Genomic DNA, 19,261 nt, shown 5'->3' on the forward strand with positions numbered 1-19,261 from the left:
GAAAGGGCCTGCCAGCAGGTAACACCTGTTACCTGGTGAACTCCAGTCAAGCAGCAAATATTTATTAAGTACTTACTACATGTAAGATACCCTACAGGGTGCTAGGAGATCCAGGGGGAGATAAACTGAGGTCACTGATTGCCTTCACAGAGCATACATTGTCATTGTAAAAATAGTAATTAGGACTTTAAGTTATACGAAGTGCTTTTCTCACCACAGCCCTATAAGTATTATTCCAAATTACAGGTAACGAAAACGAGACTCAGAAACGTTAAAGGTTAATAGATTTGCCCATGGTCACCCAGCTGGTAAGTGTTATAGTCGGGACTCAAAGACCACTGTTTTCTCCATTCACCATAACATGTACATATACTAGAAGTACAGTACAAGGCAGCATTTAAGTCCCAAATGAAAGATAAAGGCAAAGATTATATGAGGGGGAGATTATTTTTAGCAAAAGTGATCAGGTATTCTGTGGTTACTATGGATGAGGCAGCACTGAGGATACAAAGACAAACATGGATTAGTCCTTGCTCTTTAGGAGTATAACATTTCCTGGGGAAGGGAGGAGTAATGAGGGCAAAGGAATGCTCTAAGGATATTTTGAAGAGGGAGAGAACATGCCAACTGGAGGGTGACCTGGAGAAGATGGCATCTGAAGGAAGATAAGAATAACGAAAAAGTTCTTTCTGGACATGAAACATAGCTTTTGCAAATGCTCAGAGGTGAGAAGCAATAGACTTAGTTTGGCAAACAGCTCATTGTCCAACATGGCTAGAACATAAGAATATGTGGGTGGGGGCAATGTGAAATAAGATTAAAGAGGTTGGTAGGATGTAGATTATGGAGGGCCTTGAATACTAGTCTGAGGACTTTGGGTTTTATCCAAGGTGCAGCAGCAGGAGAATAACTTGGGCATATGCTATAGGAAGGCGTTTTTGGTAGGGTGTGTGTAGAACAGGTTGGAGAGGGAAAAGACTTGAAACAGAGTAGCTTCATTATAATAGCTTGGGCAAGAAGTGATGAAGTACTGATTTGGGGTGGTGGCCATGTGAGTAGTAGAGCAAAGGAGGCAGATGCAGGATGTGGCATTTGGGTGACTATTGAATGTTGCTGAAATTTTTGAGATGCAGCCTGAAGCCTCCTTTTGCAAAGGACTGACAAGTGAATATAAAATGAGGAAGTTGTAAGGCAACGTAGAAGCCATTTCTTAGATTTATCTTTCTAGTAGTTTAGTAGTGAAAGGGAAAAGAGAGAGAACAAGTAGTTTGAGGAAATGAGCAGGTCAAATGGAGTGTGGTGTTTTTGTTTGTTTGAAGGGTATGGGTTAAATGAATGAAAAGGCATTTATTAAGCATTTACTTTGTGCAAAGCATTGTGTCAAGCTCTGGAAATCCAAATAGAAATGCAAGACAGGTCCCTGAGGTCCCTTCTTTTAAGCAGATTATATTATAATTTTTGTTGTTCAGTCATTTTTTTCAGTCATATCTGACTCTTTGTGACTGTATTTGGGATTTTCTTGGCAAAGATAATGGAGTGGTTTACCATTTCCTCTTCAGCTCATTTTACAGATGAGGAAACAAAAGGCAAACAGTGACTTGCCCAAAGTCACACAGCTAGTAAGTGTCTGAGGCTGGGTTTGAACTCAGGAAAATGAGTCTTCCTGACAGTTTGAACTGTTTGATGGTGCCATGGAATTTGGTGAACTTTCTTTTCTGGGACTTCAGTAGCTGTGGTTACTTAGGAGATGAGAACTGTAAGCGCCAGAATGTTGTCAGGCTTCATCTCCTCTAAATGCTGACTGAGGAGGCAGGCCTGGTGGGGAAAGAAAGGGGCTCTTGGGCCCACATTGGAAGCAGTTGGTCATCTGTTGGTATTGGCGGTGCATGGATAGATAGATGACAGGCCCTTTCTCCACAAGGATTGTTCCCCTGGATGACTGTGGGAGTCAGGTCAGCTCCTGAAAGAGAAAGGAAATGAGTTCAAGGGAACTTGTAGAGGAAGTAACCTTGGCATAGAGAAGGGCCATCTATTCTTCTTAAGACTGGAGCAAAGTAAGAAAGACTGGGTCAAAAAATGTAAAGAGGTTTTGAGATGAGAGAGCTTGGGATGGAATGGCTAGCCTAATTTTCATAGTAAAATAGGAGATCAGGTTGTCTGCTAGGTCCTAGATATGCTATTGGGGGCAGAAGGAGAAAAGAAAAAGTTTTGGAAAAAGTACAGTGGGGAGTAAGAGAATTAGAGAGAAATCAAAGGAGGGTGGTAAGATAGAAAACATGAATTTGTAATGAACCCAGTTAGCAGGATGCCATGGGGGGTAGGGGGTGGGGGTCAGGGGGACAGAGCAGATCATAGAGATGTGCTAATATGAGAACAATAGTAGGACCTGGTGGCAGGGAATTCAGGATTGAAGAAAGTACCTTGTTGGACTGGTTAACTATAGGATCAAGACTTGAAGGGAAGAAAGTGAAGCCAAAATAGTGGTGATGGTCTGGAAGAACAAGGAAAGAATAGATGAAGCAGACAACATGATGAAGTTAGAGGCAGATTTAGTAAGGTAGTGGGAGTATTGAAAAGACATTTTGATACAGGGGAAGTTTCAAAATTCAAATAATAGAAGCAAAAGATTTTTAGATAAAAGTGTTATCTTAAGGTGTCACTGCTCCTGTGGGAATTTAATAGGTTGATGAATTGGGAGGATAGAATATTCAAAGAGACATCAGTGTATGAATATTAAAATCATCCAGGATGAAGGGTAGGTATGGAGTGGAGAACAAGAGTATGAGCTAAGTCCTAAGGTAATTGAGAGATGAGAGAAGGTATCTGCAGATCAGTAAATGCCTGCAACAAGTATCTGGACAAGGAGATCTATAGGTATGCATGAACTTCAAAGGAGAGAGTGGTTGGGACAGGTGTGGGGGTCTGGCAAGGGCGATAGGAAAGGAAAAATAGGCCATTTCTCCTGGCCTAGGTTTTCAGGGGCATGAAAAAAAATGACTAGCACGTGAAAGGTTGGCAGGCTTGGTTTGGGATTTTTGTGGGGTGGGGAAGTGTTCAAGGGTTTGGCCCAGACTCGTGATTTCTTCTTTGTTGAAATGCTAGGTGTAGAAATCTTAAGATTTCTTGCCTTCTCAATGGGGGGAAAAGGGAAGGGGAATAGTGAGAACTGAGAGAATGTGAACTGAAAATAAAAATTTAACAAATGAATGAAACAAGTTCAGTGCCCTTTTCACTATACCACATTGCTTCTGGACTTCAGTGGGCAAACAGGGAAGAAAGGGCATACCAGACATCTCATCACTAAATCATACCTGAAAGGTTTTGATAAGGATATTGATATTTAATGTAGCTATGCGTCCAGATTGTTTCCTTTGTCCCTTGTATTCTTCCTACAAACTCCTAAAATCTAAATTTGAGATCATTTCCTTTTTGAGCAGAATCTGGTGGAACTGCTCCAGTTGCCTGGCTTAGAGGAAGACAAAGTTTTCAAAAAAGAAATAGGACTCAAGACACTGGTATACAAGGCTTACAGGTAACTTCAAATATCAGCCTCAGGGCTTTTGTTTTTTATAACAAAGGAAGTTAACAACCTCAAAAAAATTGTAGTGTTTTGTTTGCAGGTAACATGTGAGAATTGGAAGCACATCTCTTTCTATAAAGAAATTGATAACCACTACAGTGAGGAAAATTTTCCCAGTAACTGGAATAGGACATTTTAGTTTTTTAAAGTTATCATTTCTTTTCATAAGAATTTGTTCCAAATGGTCTGTTTTTTACCAGCAATACCAATACAATTTACTAGTAATGAGGGGACATTATATATTCACATGTCCTCTAACCTCCTTTTTTCACTTCCTCTTACTTCCAGAAAAGGAGAAAGAAGAACTGAATAGGAAGATATTGAGCTGAATTAGGGAGAGCAAGATTTTCAGCCTTTTAGCTCTTCTTGATGCTTACTTAATTTGAGAATGCGCAAACTGACCCCTGGCTTTCCCACCCTTTGATTACTCTTCCTGAACTCTTTATTTCCTTTTTCTGTCCTTCAGAGATCCTGTGTCCTCTGCTTGTCCGCAATCCCCCAATTAATCCAAAACTTCTCCTTTCTTCTAACCCCAATCAAAACTCTCTCACCCTCTAAGCTCAGCTGCACTCACTAGTTGATGATCTTATTAAATTCAAGCTAAGATGTGAATGAAACTTAACCCTCTAAAGGCAGGGTTTAGTATCCATGATCCTTTCATTAGTGTAATCTGTCTAGGACAGTAGCTCCTCAGGCTATCCTAAAGAGATCCAGTTATCAGTATTTTTGATTTGGAGAAAGAGTGTTCCTGTACTATTTGTCTGCTCCAGAGGACCACCCTCCTTTACTTGTTCAGCCAACAGTTAAAGTGCGTGGAATCAGCATTAGAGATATGATTCAAGTACTTCGAGGTCAGTGCAGCAAACTTAAATATTTGAAATCTGGAGACCTTTTTTTTATAACCCTTGTTCTGATACTGGAATACTTGTTACCTTGGTTAAAATTTAGCCTGAACAATTGGGAAAACTAAGGAAAATATAAGTACATGTTGTTTTAAATTCCTGTGGTTTGTTTCCCACCAGGTGTTTCTTCATTGCTCAATCTTATGTGCTGGTGAAGAAATGGAGTGAAGCCCTTGTCCTGTACGATCGAGTCCTAAAATATGCCAGTGAAGTGCAATCTCAAACAGGAGCCTCCCAAAACAGCCTGAAGGTTAGAGCTGTCCTCTCCTGGTTTCTAAGAGAAATAAGAAGTTCTTCAGTGGAGCTTTTTATGGGGACATAGTGATGATGATAGAAAATAATAATAGTTAATATTTTATAGCTCTTACCATGTGCCACATACTACACTAAGAGCTTTACCATTATCTCACTTAATCCTCACAACAATCCTAGGAGGGTAGGTGTTATCCTCATTTTAAAGATAAGGAAACTGAGGCAGATGGTTAAGTGACTGGCCCAAGGTCACATAAGGTACTGCCAGAAGTCAGATTTGGACTCAGGTTGTGCTGACTCAAGCCGCAACACTCTACTGCTATACAATATAGCTGCCTCTAGATGCTAGGGGCCAAGTAATTGGGCTTCTTTTTTAAGCTGGACTTGAAAGGTAACCTAAAGAGCACTAAGCCCTTGTGGACTACAGGTTTGTGACCCAGTGGCAGAGCTATTCTTGGGCTTCAGGCTGTTCCAGGAGGAGGTGGGGTTGTAGAAAGGAAAGTATTCTTTTGATTAAAATCATGCCAAGTGCAGCAGTCTGAAAGCTTTACTACTAGATGTGAAGAGATTGGCTGTTCTGGGACCTTTCAAACAATGTAAAACAATGAAAATTTTGACTCAGCTTATGAAAGAAAGTGACTATAATGTTCTTTAACTACACAGAGGTGACGATGGTTTTCTTATAGTACATTATATAATAGGTACCTAAGCAAGTCAGAAAGTTGTGTTCCTAGAATTGTACTTGGTGCTGAGTAGCAAACAAAAATACATCTATATCTATATATTGATATCAATATAGATACAGATATAATATATGGGTTCTATCTTCAACAAGTTCATTATTTGGATAGTAAGGCAGGGTTTTTTTTTTTTCCTGCACATTAAACTGTTTTTGAACTTTAAAGAACATTATATAATGTGTTAAATTTTTGGTACAGCTTAGTACAGTAAGAGTCCAGTGGGGCTTTGGAGGTGTCTGTTGTGGACAGAAGCGGACAGGTGGGAATAATTGTGATGTATCTATGGGGCAGAAAGGAGAATGGACTAGCTAGACTGCAGAGGAATTAATAGGAGATAACATTAGATAGAGAAAAAGGGGCTTCCCATGCCAGGAGAGGAATTTGAATGTGTAACACCCCTAACTAAGAATTTGTACTGTTTGCTGATTGTCTTTTGAACCACATTAAGAATAGTATTTAAGGAAAGCTCATCTGGCAATTAGTATATAGAGTAGGTTAGAAAAAGGTGGGAAATTTAGGGTTTGGGAATGGGAAGCATCACTGGGGACAGTTTAATGTATTTGCTTTACTCCAGCTCTCACTAGATCCTTTCTGTTTCTACAGCCAAAAGAAGTGTGATAGGAAGAAAAATCCCATTTGATTAGCCCATTGAATTGTCCTCTCTATGTGAAAGAGATTAAAATTGTATATAGGAACAAAGAGTAAAGTTCTTTGAAGACATTAAATGGGAAAAGAAATTAAATAATGTTATTTCTAAGTAGTGCCCATTCTGGCTTGTTTTATCTGCCATACTATAGTATTTTGTTTCACTAACCTTCCTTTCATCATGGACTAATGTTTTCTAAAATACTGTAGGAACTACCTGATGTCCAGGAGCTGATTACTCAGGTGAAATCAGAAAAATACTCTCTACAGGCAGCTGCTATCTTAGGTAAGCTTCTTATTCCTCGAAGATTGTATTTCAAAGTCTGTACTCTTCTATTCTATGCCCTTTTTCTTAACAAAGTGTATCAGCATTGCCTCCTTGTTCTTCCTCCAAGTTGCTTTTTTTTTTTTTATTTTATTTTTTAAAGTAATCGGGGTTAAGTAACTTGCTCAAGGTTACACGGCCAGTTATTATTTCTGGGTGTGGTGCTGAGTATCTGAGCCCGGATTTGATCCAGGTCATCCCGACACTGGAGCCGGTGCTCTTACTCGCTGAGCCACCTGGCCACCCCTATCCCAAGTTGCTTTTAGAAGGTGATATCTTACAGGTTAAGAATTTCTCCCTGGTGATTCTTTGAAACCATTTGAATGTACTTTACCTTTTTTTTTTTAATTTATTTGTTTGTTTCCTTTTAGTTTACAAGATTCAATTCCACAATTCCTTGAGTTTCACATTTTGTTCCCCTCCCTCCCCTCTCCCCCATGGCAGCATATAGTCAAGTATAGGATTTGTAAATACTTTCACATTATACATTAGTCAGGTTATAAAGATGGATTGTATCAGATGGAATGAAATATGGTAAAGAGGACATAAAACCAAACAAGAAAAGGAAAAAGATCAGGTATTTTGCTTCCATCTGGATATAAACTCAGTTCTTTCTAGTTCTTTCTCTGGATGCACACATTTCTCTCCATCATGAGTCTTTTGGGATTGACTTATATCACTGCATTGCTGAGAAGAGTCCAGTCTATCAAAGTTGGTCATCACACATACGTTGTGTCTGTAATTGTGTACAAATTTCTCCTGGTTCTACTCTTCTCACTCAGCATCAGTTCGTATAAGCCTCTCCAGGTAAATATGAAGACCGTCTGCTCCTCTTTTCTTATAGCGCAATAGTATTCCATAACATGCATATACCACAACTTGTTCAGCCATTCCCCAATTGATGGGCTCCCCCTTAATTTCTAATTCTTTGCCACCACAAAAAGAGCTGCTATGAATATTTTGAATGTACTTACTCTTGACTCTTCACTGTTGAGCAGTAAGCCAGATGATTTAAAACAAGTGTTTTTAAGCTTTTTTTGTGTCATAGACCCCTTCTCAGAATAATGCTTTTAATTATATAAAGTAAATAACGATAGTAACAGCAGCGTGTACATAGGCTAGCCAGTTGATGTTACCTCATTTGATCCTTGCAACAGCCCTGGGAGGCAGGTGCTATTAATTATATTGAAATACAGTTATCAAAATATTCAAGAAATCATAACCAAAAACCAAGCCTAGACCCTAAAACTCCTAACTTAGAAGGATAAGGAGAGAAGTTGTTATGCTGATTCATTCATTTAACACACATGCTAAGCTACTTCTTTTGTTAGTATCACACCCCCACCCAGGCTGTTCCCACCAGTTCACACTTGCAAATTAGGTTCCCAGAAGGACAACTGCTATGTCAGGTATTCTGTGGTTCTGTACTCCTAAACTGGAGCCCAAGAGCTTCTACCAGTAAGCCAGCCAGGAAATGAGGTTAGCTCAAAGCAAAGGCATTCACTAAGATGGCATAGTAGGAAGAGTACCTAGCAAATATATTCCACCCCACCCCCCACTTCCTTCTGTAACCCTGGGGCTTCCTGTCTCACTGATACACAGCCTCTGGGAAGACTGGACACAAACATAGAGAGCAGGAGTAATGAGGCATACTTGTAGGGATATGTGGCCAAGATTTCTTATACTGCAGGATCCCAGTTAGCCTTTCTCTTCTGATGTGGTTCTCAAGCTACTTCTCTCCGGTTTTTGTGGCTCAGTTGAGCTTCTTGGGTCTGCTTTTATCTGCAGCTTGGCTGTTGACTGCTGAGACCAGTTCTTTATTGAATCCTTAGTCAACTCTCTTCTCTGCTGCCAGAGACCTCAGCTTTTGAAGCCACTTTCTGCCTGGAATGCTGCCTTTCTATGTTTGTCTCTCTGGAAAGCTTGTTTTTATGTTCCCTGCCTTGAATTGATGGCTCTCAGAAATGTTAAGAAATCTCCAGGGTTTGTATTTTTCAAGATCTCTAAAGATATAGCCAGTCTTCTTCCAGCCAATGGCCAGCTTCCACTTGGTTCAGAAAATTCCTTCAGGACCTTTAAATGTGTTTTTGAACTTGGTTAGCAGATTAATCACTGGTTACCTCTTTTAGGTGCCCCTACTTTCTGTGATTTCAACTAGCTGGAAGGAAGGAGAGAGGTAGGGAACCAAATCCCTCCCACTATATTAGAATGTGTAGGAAATACAATGAAAAGTCTAATATTTTTTCAGAGAAATGATAGTTTCTCTTGGGCTAAATATATTTCCAAGTTTTGTCTTTATCTGTCTCAGAAGTAGAGCAAGGTCCTGGAGTACAAAAGACTTATTGCCTTGGTCACATATGTTCCCTACATGTGTGCCTTACTATCAGAAGTTAGACTGATACCTCCTACATAGTAGATGCCCTCTTACCTCGGGTTTTAGGATTATAAACTGTCTTATATGTATAACCTGTGCACTTTAAAGTTTTATTGTTCCCCTCTGAATCTTTCAGATACAAATGACCCTCATGAAACAGAATCTCCTTCCCAAATCAAGGACAATAAGGTAAGTCTAGGCTTTGATACTCTGGGAGGAGCAGTGAGAGCCCAGACTTATGAGACTAGCTACTTATACTAAGTAGTACTAGGATATGAGATATCATTTTGTTACCCTTCACCAAAAGCCCCGAAAGCATTTCTATAATGCACAATGTCTCCAAGCTTTTTTTGATTGCACATACTTAACAATAAAAAGTTTTGAGCATAAACTTCCAATATATGCATCTTTGTTTATAAATTATATACCTGTACTAACATATATTTTAAGAAATAAAGATAGAAATGAAAAGGGATATGATAAAGATTAAGTAAATGTATTTTTAAAATTTTATCAGCACAGAAACTCATTTATTAAAATGTTAATATTTATTAATATTTTGTTCATTATTAATTGGTATTATAGTGAGCAATGCTATTGAATATGCTTCATTATTTTCAGAAAAACCTCTGTATTTGTAAAGTCTCTGTGATTTCCTGGGGAATAGAGTAAACATGTAAATATTATTAAGTTAATTTGATCATTGTAGTCATCATGGGACTGAGTTCTTTTTTTCAGTTGAAAGATTATTAATACAGTGCCTGGCATGTAGTAGGTGCTTAATACTTGTTGATTGGTTCATTGAATGAATCAAGTGAATGGAGCAGCTTTCATGTTTCTCCCAGTCTAGATATTCCCCCTTCACCATGCAAAAACAATGAGCAAGAGCAAATTTTCTCTGATTTCAACTCAGCAGAAAGTTTTCAATACAAATCTATTCTTTCTTTACATAATTCTGCTTAATGGATGATGTCATACCCAATTTCCTAACCATTTTTGAATATTTTAATTGTAGTTTTGTTTGAGTGTGTGGTACAGCAGGAAGGCCAGTGTAATGGGGCTGTAGGGTGAAGAAAGGATGGATATGCACACGGACACACACACACACACACACACACACACACACACACACACAGCTGGAAAGGTAGCTGGGGGCCACAGTATGAAGAACTTTACATTCTAAACAGCACAGTTTATATTTGATCCTAGAGACAATAAGGAGCCACTGGAGTTTATTGAACTCACATAGTAAATTTATTAGGGAAACCAAATAGGATATTACGGTAATCCAGGCAACAGGTGATAAGGGCTACAGACCTGGTTATGTGAATGGAGAGAAATGAATAAATGGATGGATGGACAGATGGATAGATACAGAGATACTGTAGAGATTTGGCAGTTGCTTGGCGGTGTGGGGTGAATGAAAATGAGCTGTCATGAATGATACCAAGGATATGAACCTATATGACTTAAAGGATAGAGATGCCTTCAGCAGAAATAGGAAGTGGGAAAGTTTGGAAGAGAGATAGGTTTTGGGGAAACATAATGCAATGAGATCTGCAATGTTGAGCATAACCCTACCATGTCTGTTTATCCTTTTCAAATCACCTTGTACTGTCCCAAAGCTATAAGGTGATATAGGGGAACAAGGAGAGGGCATTCTGGGTGGGGGGAGGAATTTTCCCAATGACAGCTGTATAGGATCATGGTTAGATTGTAACAGCCCTTCAGGCTGACCCTCCATGTCATAAAAGGGCAGAGGCTGGCTGATTGTATAGTAGAGGGAAGGAATAGAGTTGGGTGATAATTGGTAGATATGATTGGATTGGATTGGCTCTTATAGTGAAGGATGGATGTAAACCATCTTTCCACCCTAAATGATTTTTCAGACCTCTTGAGTTCATGACAGGACCCTTATTTTGAAGACCATTGCTCTAGACTACTTAAAGTAGGGATGTCAGTTGCTATTCCTAATAACATTTAGGATTTAATTTCTTATTTGATTTTCAGCCTCTTGTTGAACGATTTGACACTTTTTACCTGGATCCTTCTCTCATCAGCAAGCAAGCCAACCTCGTTCACTTCCCACCAGGATTCAAACCCATCCCTTGCAAGCCTTTGTTCTTTGATCTGGCCCTCAATCACGTGGCTTTCCCACCCCTAGAGGACAAGGTGGAACAGAAGACCAAGAGTGGCCTGACTGGATATATTAAGGGCATTTTTGGTTTCAGGAGCTAATTAATATTCTACAATGGGCGGGGGAGGGGGGGCGGTTAGATTCTTGCTCTGTTTTGTGAGAAAGCTTCAGAATATTAAATTCAGGTCTGAAATTGCCCAGGGTGGCTTGGGGTCTTAACATCTTCCCTATGTCCTCTATGTGTATGCACTTGCATACTTAACCAGTATGTTAGAGGGAAACCATATTCTTTTCCTGATCGGTGTGTGTGAGTTTATTCTATCTCCCCTAAGACCTGGGTAGGGGGCAATGCCATTCTGTCCCATGAAACTCTTGGAACTTATATTTCAATCAGCGATGCATTCAGGGAGAGTACATACCAGTCATGGACCACACCTAGAATCATATTTTTCCCATAAGTAAAATGGATTTTAAACCAACCTGTCCTTCCTATGGGGATAATGTTGAGCATATATAATCCTTGGATGACATTTATCATTACTATGAAAATGTATAAAATGTTGGTCCTGCCTTACTTTTCACCCCCAATTCAGTTTTAAAGAGCTGTATCATAAGAAAGGATCTTTATTTTTAAAGGAATATGTCCTGAAATGATTAAACCAAATGTTGTATTAAAAGGCAAAGGTAGCAGACACCATAATAATTTTTATATAACCTAATTTAATATTTAGTGGTATCTTCCTGAGATTAAACCTTGCTACTACCTTGATTTTTCCCTTCCAGGGTGATACCCTATTATGTGTCTACCCTATCAAGGCCTACCTGGTAACTTTGCTATTGATGATGCTAGACGAGGATATATTAGAGGAGCTATCTTTAAAAAGAAAAATTCTATCTTGGTATTTCTAGAGACAGCTTACTGTTGTATTTGTCAGTGTTCTTCCTTACCTTTCCATTTTAAAATGGAGTTTCTTGCCTTGTCCATTTCAACATTCACACCAGAATGTCTCCTTTACCTCTTAATGTCACAGTAAGTTGCTCTGAATGGAATTTTATTGTCATAAGGATTAGAATTTTTAATGAGCCAGTGGCAAGGACTTGTGCTACTGTATTTAGTATTAAAGACAGTCAAGAAAATAGATTTAGCACAGGCACATTCTCTTCAGATAGCCTAGTCAGCCTTTCACATAGTGTCACTGGATATCAAACAGATTTGTTATAAAGAGCCTGACAGCCAAATGTAAATGTATGTACATCTGGTCATCGGATGCAATCAAGTTGTTCCTGTGATTGGCTTTGTTGTGAACGGATTCAGGATTATCATTCTGCATAGAGCTGCTTATATTGATCCCTGGACTGTTTTATACAATGACATTTTAGATACCAAACAAAATGCTTCCACTGGGATAGGAAGTAGGGAATGAAATTTTCTGGTATTACGAATTTGACATGCACTTTGTCCTAAGTGGGTGACTTTTGTGTTCCTTTGATTCATTGTCTTCTAACCACATCAGCAGTAGGATTTGACCCAAGAACCTTCCATCTCTCAAAGTGGAGAAAAGAGGAGGGTTTGGGGGGAGGGGGAAGAGAAACAATTCAGTCTCCATTTATATTTTTAAAACAGATGCCTAGATCTGCTGGTGTTGATTTTCATTTTAATTAAATCTATGAGATGTACAGTTTGGGTGAAGGGGAACAGGGTTCCTAAGTAAGCAAGATTTAGGAGCAGATGTTAACTGCTGTCTTTTAATTTTAATTTTAATTTATCAAGTAATGAAATTTTAAACACATTTTGGGAAGGTAGTGATTTATCCTAATCTGTCTTTCTTAACGCCTATTTGTTCTGTTTAGGAAAATGTTGAGTTGAGTCAGCTGATAGATTGGCCTAGCCCCTCTCTGACTGCTGTGCCTCCTTCCTTTTTCCTCCTTTCATGTATGTTGTTTTGATGTCCTGTCTCCTTTTCCAGTTTTGCATTAAATCAAGTGAGAGTTCTTTGTTTCCCTGTTTAAAATAAAACATTGGTCTGGTTGACTTCTCTTCCTGGTTGCCCTATGGGGCACCTGTGCTTTTCACCATTAGCTGTGAAGCACCAAATTGTCCAGCCTCCAGCAAACTATAGAGGACAGGAGCTACTTGGATACTTCAACTTTTGAGTTTCATATCTTAAGATCACAGCGTAGCAGCAGGGTCTTCAAGCAAACAACATCATGCCTGAACTTGAAGGTTGTGTCTGTCCTCCTGAAAACTGATGACCATTAGTCTCCCTGAAAAGAAAACTACCTCAGGTTTGGCCTGCTCACTTTAGGAACTTACTGGTTTTTTGCTCTTCAGATATGAATTTCTAGCATCTTCATTATCATTAAATTAAATTTAAAAACTAATTGAAGAGCAGCTAGGTGGTACAGTGGAGAGGACCAGCTCTGGAGTCAAGAGAAACTGAGTTCAAATCTGGGCTCAGACACTTACTAGTTGTGTGACCTTGGGCAAGTCACTTAACCCCAATTGCCTCAAAAAAAATGGTCCAAATCCCCAAACTAATTAAAAAGTTCCTATATAGGATATTGAACAAATTCAGTTCAGTAAACATTATTTTGGAGAGCTTGAAATATCAGAAGCCCAGGAAAATATCCAAAGATAGAAAAGACATACTGGTTATAGCTACAGAGGAATAAAAACCAGATTCATCTCTAAAATGTTTCCATTTTCATTCTAACTCACTACTGATTGGAGAAATGCAAATCAAAACAATTCTGAGGTACTACCTCATACCTGTTAGATTGACTTATAGGACAGAAAAGGTAAATGACGAATGTGGAGAAAATGAGACATTAATACACTCTTGGTGGAGTTATAAACTGATTTAACCATTCTGTAGAGCAATTTGGAACTGTGCCCAAAGTGTTATAAAACCATGCATATCCTTTGACCTAGTAATAACTATGTCTGTGTCCCAAAAGAGATTTAAAAAAACCAACAAGGAAAAGGACCTATGTGTACAAAAATATAGTGGCTCTTTTCTAGGGGCAGAGAATTAGAAATTGAGGAGATGACCATCAATTGGGGAATGGCTGAACAAGCTGTGGTATGTGATTATGATGGAATCCTATTGTACTATAGGAAATGATAAGCAAGATGCTCTCAGAAAAACTTGGAAAGACTTCCATGGGCTAATGCAAAATGAAATATACTATGTGTAAAGTAACAGCAATATTGTAAGATGATCAGTCAGCTGTGCATGACTTTGTTATTCTCAGCAATACAATAATTTACCAAGATAGCTCTGCAGGACTTATAATGAAAATATGATATCCATCCTCAGAAAAAGAACTGGTGGTATCTGAATATAAATAGAAGCATAAAATAAAACGTTTCCATTTTCAGAACAAAAATAATGGATTGGGAACTGTAAGAGTTCCTCCCATGGAAACAATAAAAATCTAAGATCTTGGTCTCTGAAAAGCCTTTTTGGTACAATGATACATTTGGTACATACCTTTGTGCTGCACACTTGTGGATGGGATGTGTCTCATTAGGTGAAATCCATGGTAACTAGTTAACATTGCCACTACATTACTGAATGCTGAGGCACCCAGCCCAGCACTGCGAGTGGCCAAGGGGTGTAGAGGTCTGGATTAAACATGATCCCAGATCCCAAGTAGATGAAAGCAAAGACCAAAGAGATCTGAAACCAAAGATCATGATTAATCTATCAGTAACAAATCATTATCGTGGGATCTTTCTTTTCCTTGATATTAAGCTATTGAGAATTACCATAATGAGAGTTCCTCAGATGCCATCTTTACTTCTCATCAGTTGTCCCATACTGTGGCAAACTGGTTGTGATTTGGCAGAATGTTTTTGGCCATGTTTTGAGGCAGATGCCTTTATTCAGCTCAGTTAACTTAATATCAGTTCTCATGCCCCAGAAGTCTGGGCATTATGACCTTAATTTAAAAGTAGGCCATGTAGGGGCGGCTAGGTGGCGCAGTGAATAGAGCACCAGCCCTGGAGTCTGGAGGACCTGAGTTCAAATTCGGCCTCAGACAACTTAACACAAAACTAGCCGTGTGACCTTGGGCAAGTCACTTAACCCCGATTGCCCTACCTTCCCCCCCTCCAAAAAGCAAAAAAAAAAAAAAGTAGGCCATGTTGCCCTTGGAGGTCTCATTCCTCCCAAAGGCACTCTGGCAAGAAACACAATGCTTCTAAGAGAGAGGCAGGTAAGTATATAGAGCTAAGCATAGTCAACTCTTGCTTCTGTAAAGGGTGGGATATAGCAAGCAAAGGTGTGAATAGCCCAGAAGTCACCCAGTATTTAGTCTTGAAGCTAGATTGTCTCTTATCACGTATCCCATCTGTACCTGAGAATTTGTACGCCTCTGATAGTTCCCAGGGAGTGTTGGATGATTCGTTTATGCTGTTAATCAGGTAACATCTTTATCTTGACCCCCCAGTGTAGAGCCCGCGGGTTGGTTCTCCCACAGCTCTGACTCTGGGTCAGATCGTGCAGGCGTGGCCCTTATTGTTGGGCTTGGGGCGTTAGAGAGGAGTGGAGAAGAGGCTGACTCATTTCTGTCCTCTTGTCCCTGTGCTGAAATCTGCCTTTCTGCGTGCCGCCCCCCCACCCCCCATCTCTGTGGTTCTCTGGCCAAGGGTCCTCCCTGCCCTCGAGTAGTTTTCCCTTTCCTTCCCAACCTCACCAGGAGGGGGAGCCACAATGTGGGAGTGATCGTCCAGTGGGCCCTGGCTGTGTGAGTGACGCCATTAGCATAATGTGTAAGCCCAGCTGGCTCCATCTCTAACATATCTTCATTATGTTCAAAATGTCTAGTTCAAACTTTTAGAAATAAGGACAGATCAAGTAGGCTCCAAAAATTAAAAAAAAAAAAAATGACTGAATTTCCTGTTCTTCCTCTGCTGAAGTTGAAGAGATAAGGGAAAAGATGAAGTTTGGGGGTTTTTTTTGTTTGTTTTGATGTTTATTTTAGCATATATCCTATTAATCTACTCTGACTTTGCTCTCAAACCTTGGCCACTTTAGATTTTTCCCACTCCTTTCTTGGTGTTGAGGGAAAGAAGAAGTATGTTTTAAAGAGGGTATAAGAAAACTTTAGGAGTCCAACTCTGATATGCTCTCTTTTTAGAGTGCTGTAGGTGTCTTTTGTGTAAACTACTTATGGTTCAGTAATGCCAGAAGGGTGACTCATTCTCACAGAAGGTTCAGGCTGTGTGTTCATGCTCAGTTTTGGTGGGAGGAGGGCGTACCTCCCTCAACCCAATGAAAGGACAGTGTGCTGGTAGTAAACTAGACATCAGGCCTTCCCTTTCTCCTCCCTCTCCCTCTTTCACCTAGTTCACCTCCCCATTCCCTCTAAGTGTCTAGTGGGGTAGGTACAGAGCAACATGATGGTTTTCCCAGTTATTTTTGATGGGAGGACTCAGTGTTGAGTTAGTGGGGAAACCACAGTTCCTTGGTTTTTGTCCTCTGGTTTTCCCAGGGTAGTACTAGATTTCCCTCTACTACTTCCCTGGTTAGGCCCAGAGCCAAGGAGCATTCCAAAGTTATCCTCCCTAAAGCTGCCTTGCAGATTCTTCATGACTCTTCCAGGGAGGTGACACCCAATTAACTCCTACCTGGCAGCAAATTACTTACTTTCAGTTCAACAAATATTTGTTTTCTCTCCCACCATCCCCTTCCTTTCCCCCCCCCCAATGGGGGGAAAATCTCTTGTAAAAAATATGCGTAGTCAAGCAAAACACTCACTTTGACTATGTCCAAAAGTGTCTCTTGTTCTATATGTGAGTCCTTCATCATCTGTCCTCTGAAATCATGGGCATGGCACTAATGGGAGTTTTTGAGTTTTTCAAAAGTTTTATCTTTGCAATATTGTTTTATTGTACATATTGTTCTCCTGGTTTTACTCACTTTGCATGCATCTACAAGTCTTTCCAAGTTGCTCTGAAACCTTCCCTTTTGTGATTTCTCACAGCACGATATTCTATTACATTATTACCATAATTGGTTGTTAATCCCTAGTTAATGATGGGCACCCCCTTGGTTTCCAGTCTTTGCCACTACAAAAAGAGCTTCTAAAGGCATTTTTTTTTACAGATAGGTCCTTTTCTTCTATTTAATCTCTTCGGAGTATAAAGCTAGTAATGATATTGCTAGGTAGTTCCAAATTGCTTTCTAGAATAACTGGACCTATTCACAGTTCCACCAGTTGTGCACTAATGAGCCTGTTTTTCCACAGACCCTCCAACATTTAACATTTTCCTTTTCTGTCAACTTAGCCAGTATGATGGGTATGAGATGGGACTAAGGGGTCACTGAGTTAATTTGTATTTCTTTAGTAGTGGTTTGGAGCATTCTTAAATAGTAAATTGGTTCTTTTTCCCAAACCCTTTAGATCATCTGGAGAGCCTCCTCCCTTCAAAGCCACCTTGGAGCTTCCACACTTTGTGGTCCAGTGTGCTGAAGTAGCAAGCACCCTTAAGGGTTCAAGAGGGAATAATCTTTGAGGGAAATACATGGTCATTAGCAACCTTTGTACCTAAATAGAGGGTAATTTTCCTGACCTGACAACAGCCTATATAGCGGGTTAAAGGTTACTGCAAAAATTCTAGAAGCTTGGTACTCTCTGCTACCATAGCAGAAGCAGTATTTACCTATGCTATAGATATCAATTTCCTGGGAGGGATAATGAAACATGAATGGAACCACTTGTCTTCAGCAAGGCTTTACAAAGAAAGGAAACATCAGCCTTTGTACTAGATCTTATCGGTTCCACCTCTGTGCTCCCAACTCATTCTTAGGGAAAGCCAGTACTTGGTCAGTAACACACTTCTGTCCCCTCTCCAGTTTCCCCTCAGGGCCTGGAAGCAGAAAAAGGTGTTCAATGTCTGGGCCCCATTGGGGAATAACTTCTACTGGCCTATGTGGATGAGTCTGAAAGTGAGTTGGCAGAGTAGGGTTGGTAAAATACAAACCCTTATTCCGTAAATCAACCAAGCTGTAAGTTCTGCCATCAGCAGGGAGTCCAAGTCAGGAAGTAATGACATCCTTTTAACAAGATCATTTAAATGCTTGTCATTGCCTCTGATCAGAGTGCTGTCCCATACTCCAACCTTAACAGTTACAGAAGCCCAATGTCTCTGCTTGGCATTTAAAGCCCTTCACAGCCTGCCCCCCCCCTTCCTTATCTTTCTGACCTTGTCAGAACCCCTCTTTCATAACTTTCATAACCCCTCTCTTGCATTCCAGCCAAACCTCCCTCAAACTTGGATTTTTATCTCCTGTGAACATTTGCATCTCACAGGTGTTAATTCATGACATAGCACTCTCCATCGACTCACTGCACCTTTGCCCCAGCTGTCTCCCAAATCTAGAGTGATACTTTCCCACCTCACCCTTGATTCTTAGAGTCCCTTGTTTATTTCAAAACTCAGCTTAAACATCACCTTTACTTGGTGCCTTTCCTGATTGTCCAACCACCAAGAAAAAGGCTGCCTTACATCTATTTTTGAAATAGAATAGCCTTGAATTCCTCATTCTGCCGTAGTATGCTAATGCTAATGGGTGTGGGAAGAGAAAGAAATTATCTCCCTGTCTTACTGAACTTGGCTGGAAGGGCAAGGGAATAGAGGAAAAGCAAAATCTTAAGAGCTCAGACTTTTCCACCAGAGCTAACTTTTGAGCTCACAGCAGAATGGGGGTAGGTTGATTTTTATAGACCCAAGAGACTCATCTGGCAGCCAACCAATGAAAGTTCCCTGAACCCAAAGCCCCCCCCAGTTGTTGGTTGAATGTTAATTAGATTGTTTAGACCTTGATCCATATCCTTTACACTTGGATTTTGTCTATGAACTTTTGGGAATTTCACTTACAACTCTTCCCTCCTTAATGGGGCAACTAGGTGGTGTAGAGTAGAGTGCTGGGCCTAGAGTCTGGAAAAACTAAGTTCAAATTCTGCCTCTGACTCTCACTAGCTATATGACCTTGGGTAAGTGATAGATGTAGCTGTATAATTCTGGGTATGATACCTCATCTGTAAAACAAATATCTATAATAGCACCTGCCTCCCAGGGTTGTGAGGATCAGATGAAAAAATATATAAGTGCTTAGTACAGTGCCTGGCACATAGTAAGCTCTATAGAAATGTTAGCTCTTAATATTATTACTATTGTTATTCTCTATGATATCTAGGATTGTGGGTATAAACAGGCACTTTCCTCCCTCTTTTTGTTTAAAGCTATTTTGATTAGGTTTGCAAGATATTTGGTAAATATATATGTGTGTACATGC

The 19,261-nt window shown here is 39.8% G+C and overlaps 1 protein-coding gene and 1 long non-coding RNA gene across 6 annotated transcripts in view; one reads left to right on the plus strand and one right to left on the minus strand.

The window, feature by feature from the left end:
- Positions 1–14,415, plus strand: part of SRP68 (signal recognition particle 68) — a 53,226-nt gene extending 38,811 nt beyond the window's left edge. For 4 of the 5 annotated variants that reach the window (XM_069076327.1, XM_069076328.1, XM_069076332.1 and 1 more), the window contains 5 exons: positions 3,438–3,532; positions 4,603–4,732; positions 6,330–6,405; positions 8,955–9,007; positions 10,829–14,415. In XM_069076327.1, coding sequence (XP_068932428.1) covers positions 3,438–3,532; positions 4,603–4,732; positions 6,330–6,405; positions 8,955–9,007; positions 10,829–11,056 — 582 coding nt within the window. In that variant the 3' untranslated portion in view covers positions 11,057–14,415. Of the gene's footprint in view, positions 1–3,437; positions 3,533–4,602; positions 4,733–6,329; positions 6,406–8,573; positions 8,624–8,954; positions 9,008–10,828 lie in introns of those variants that run through there. The other variant, XM_069076329.1, reaches the window with a different exon arrangement.
- LOC138152492 (uncharacterized) lies at positions 1,824–15,450 on the minus strand. Its single transcript, XR_011166116.1, has 3 exons — positions 15,318–15,450; positions 14,450–14,638; positions 1,824–1,960 (listed from the first exon to the last, which is right to left on the minus strand). It is a non-coding gene; the product is annotated as an uncharacterized lncRNA (long non-coding RNA).
- Between the last annotated feature and the right edge of the window lie 3,811 nt (positions 15,451–19,261).

This window comes from Petaurus breviceps, unplaced genomic scaffold (genome assembly GCF_028583685.1).
Source record: "Petaurus breviceps papuanus isolate PSGF00001 unplaced genomic scaffold, PetGlider_PUasm1.0 90925, whole genome shotgun sequence".
Lineage (NCBI taxonomy): Eukaryota > Metazoa > Chordata > Mammalia > Diprotodontia > Petauridae > Petaurus > Petaurus breviceps.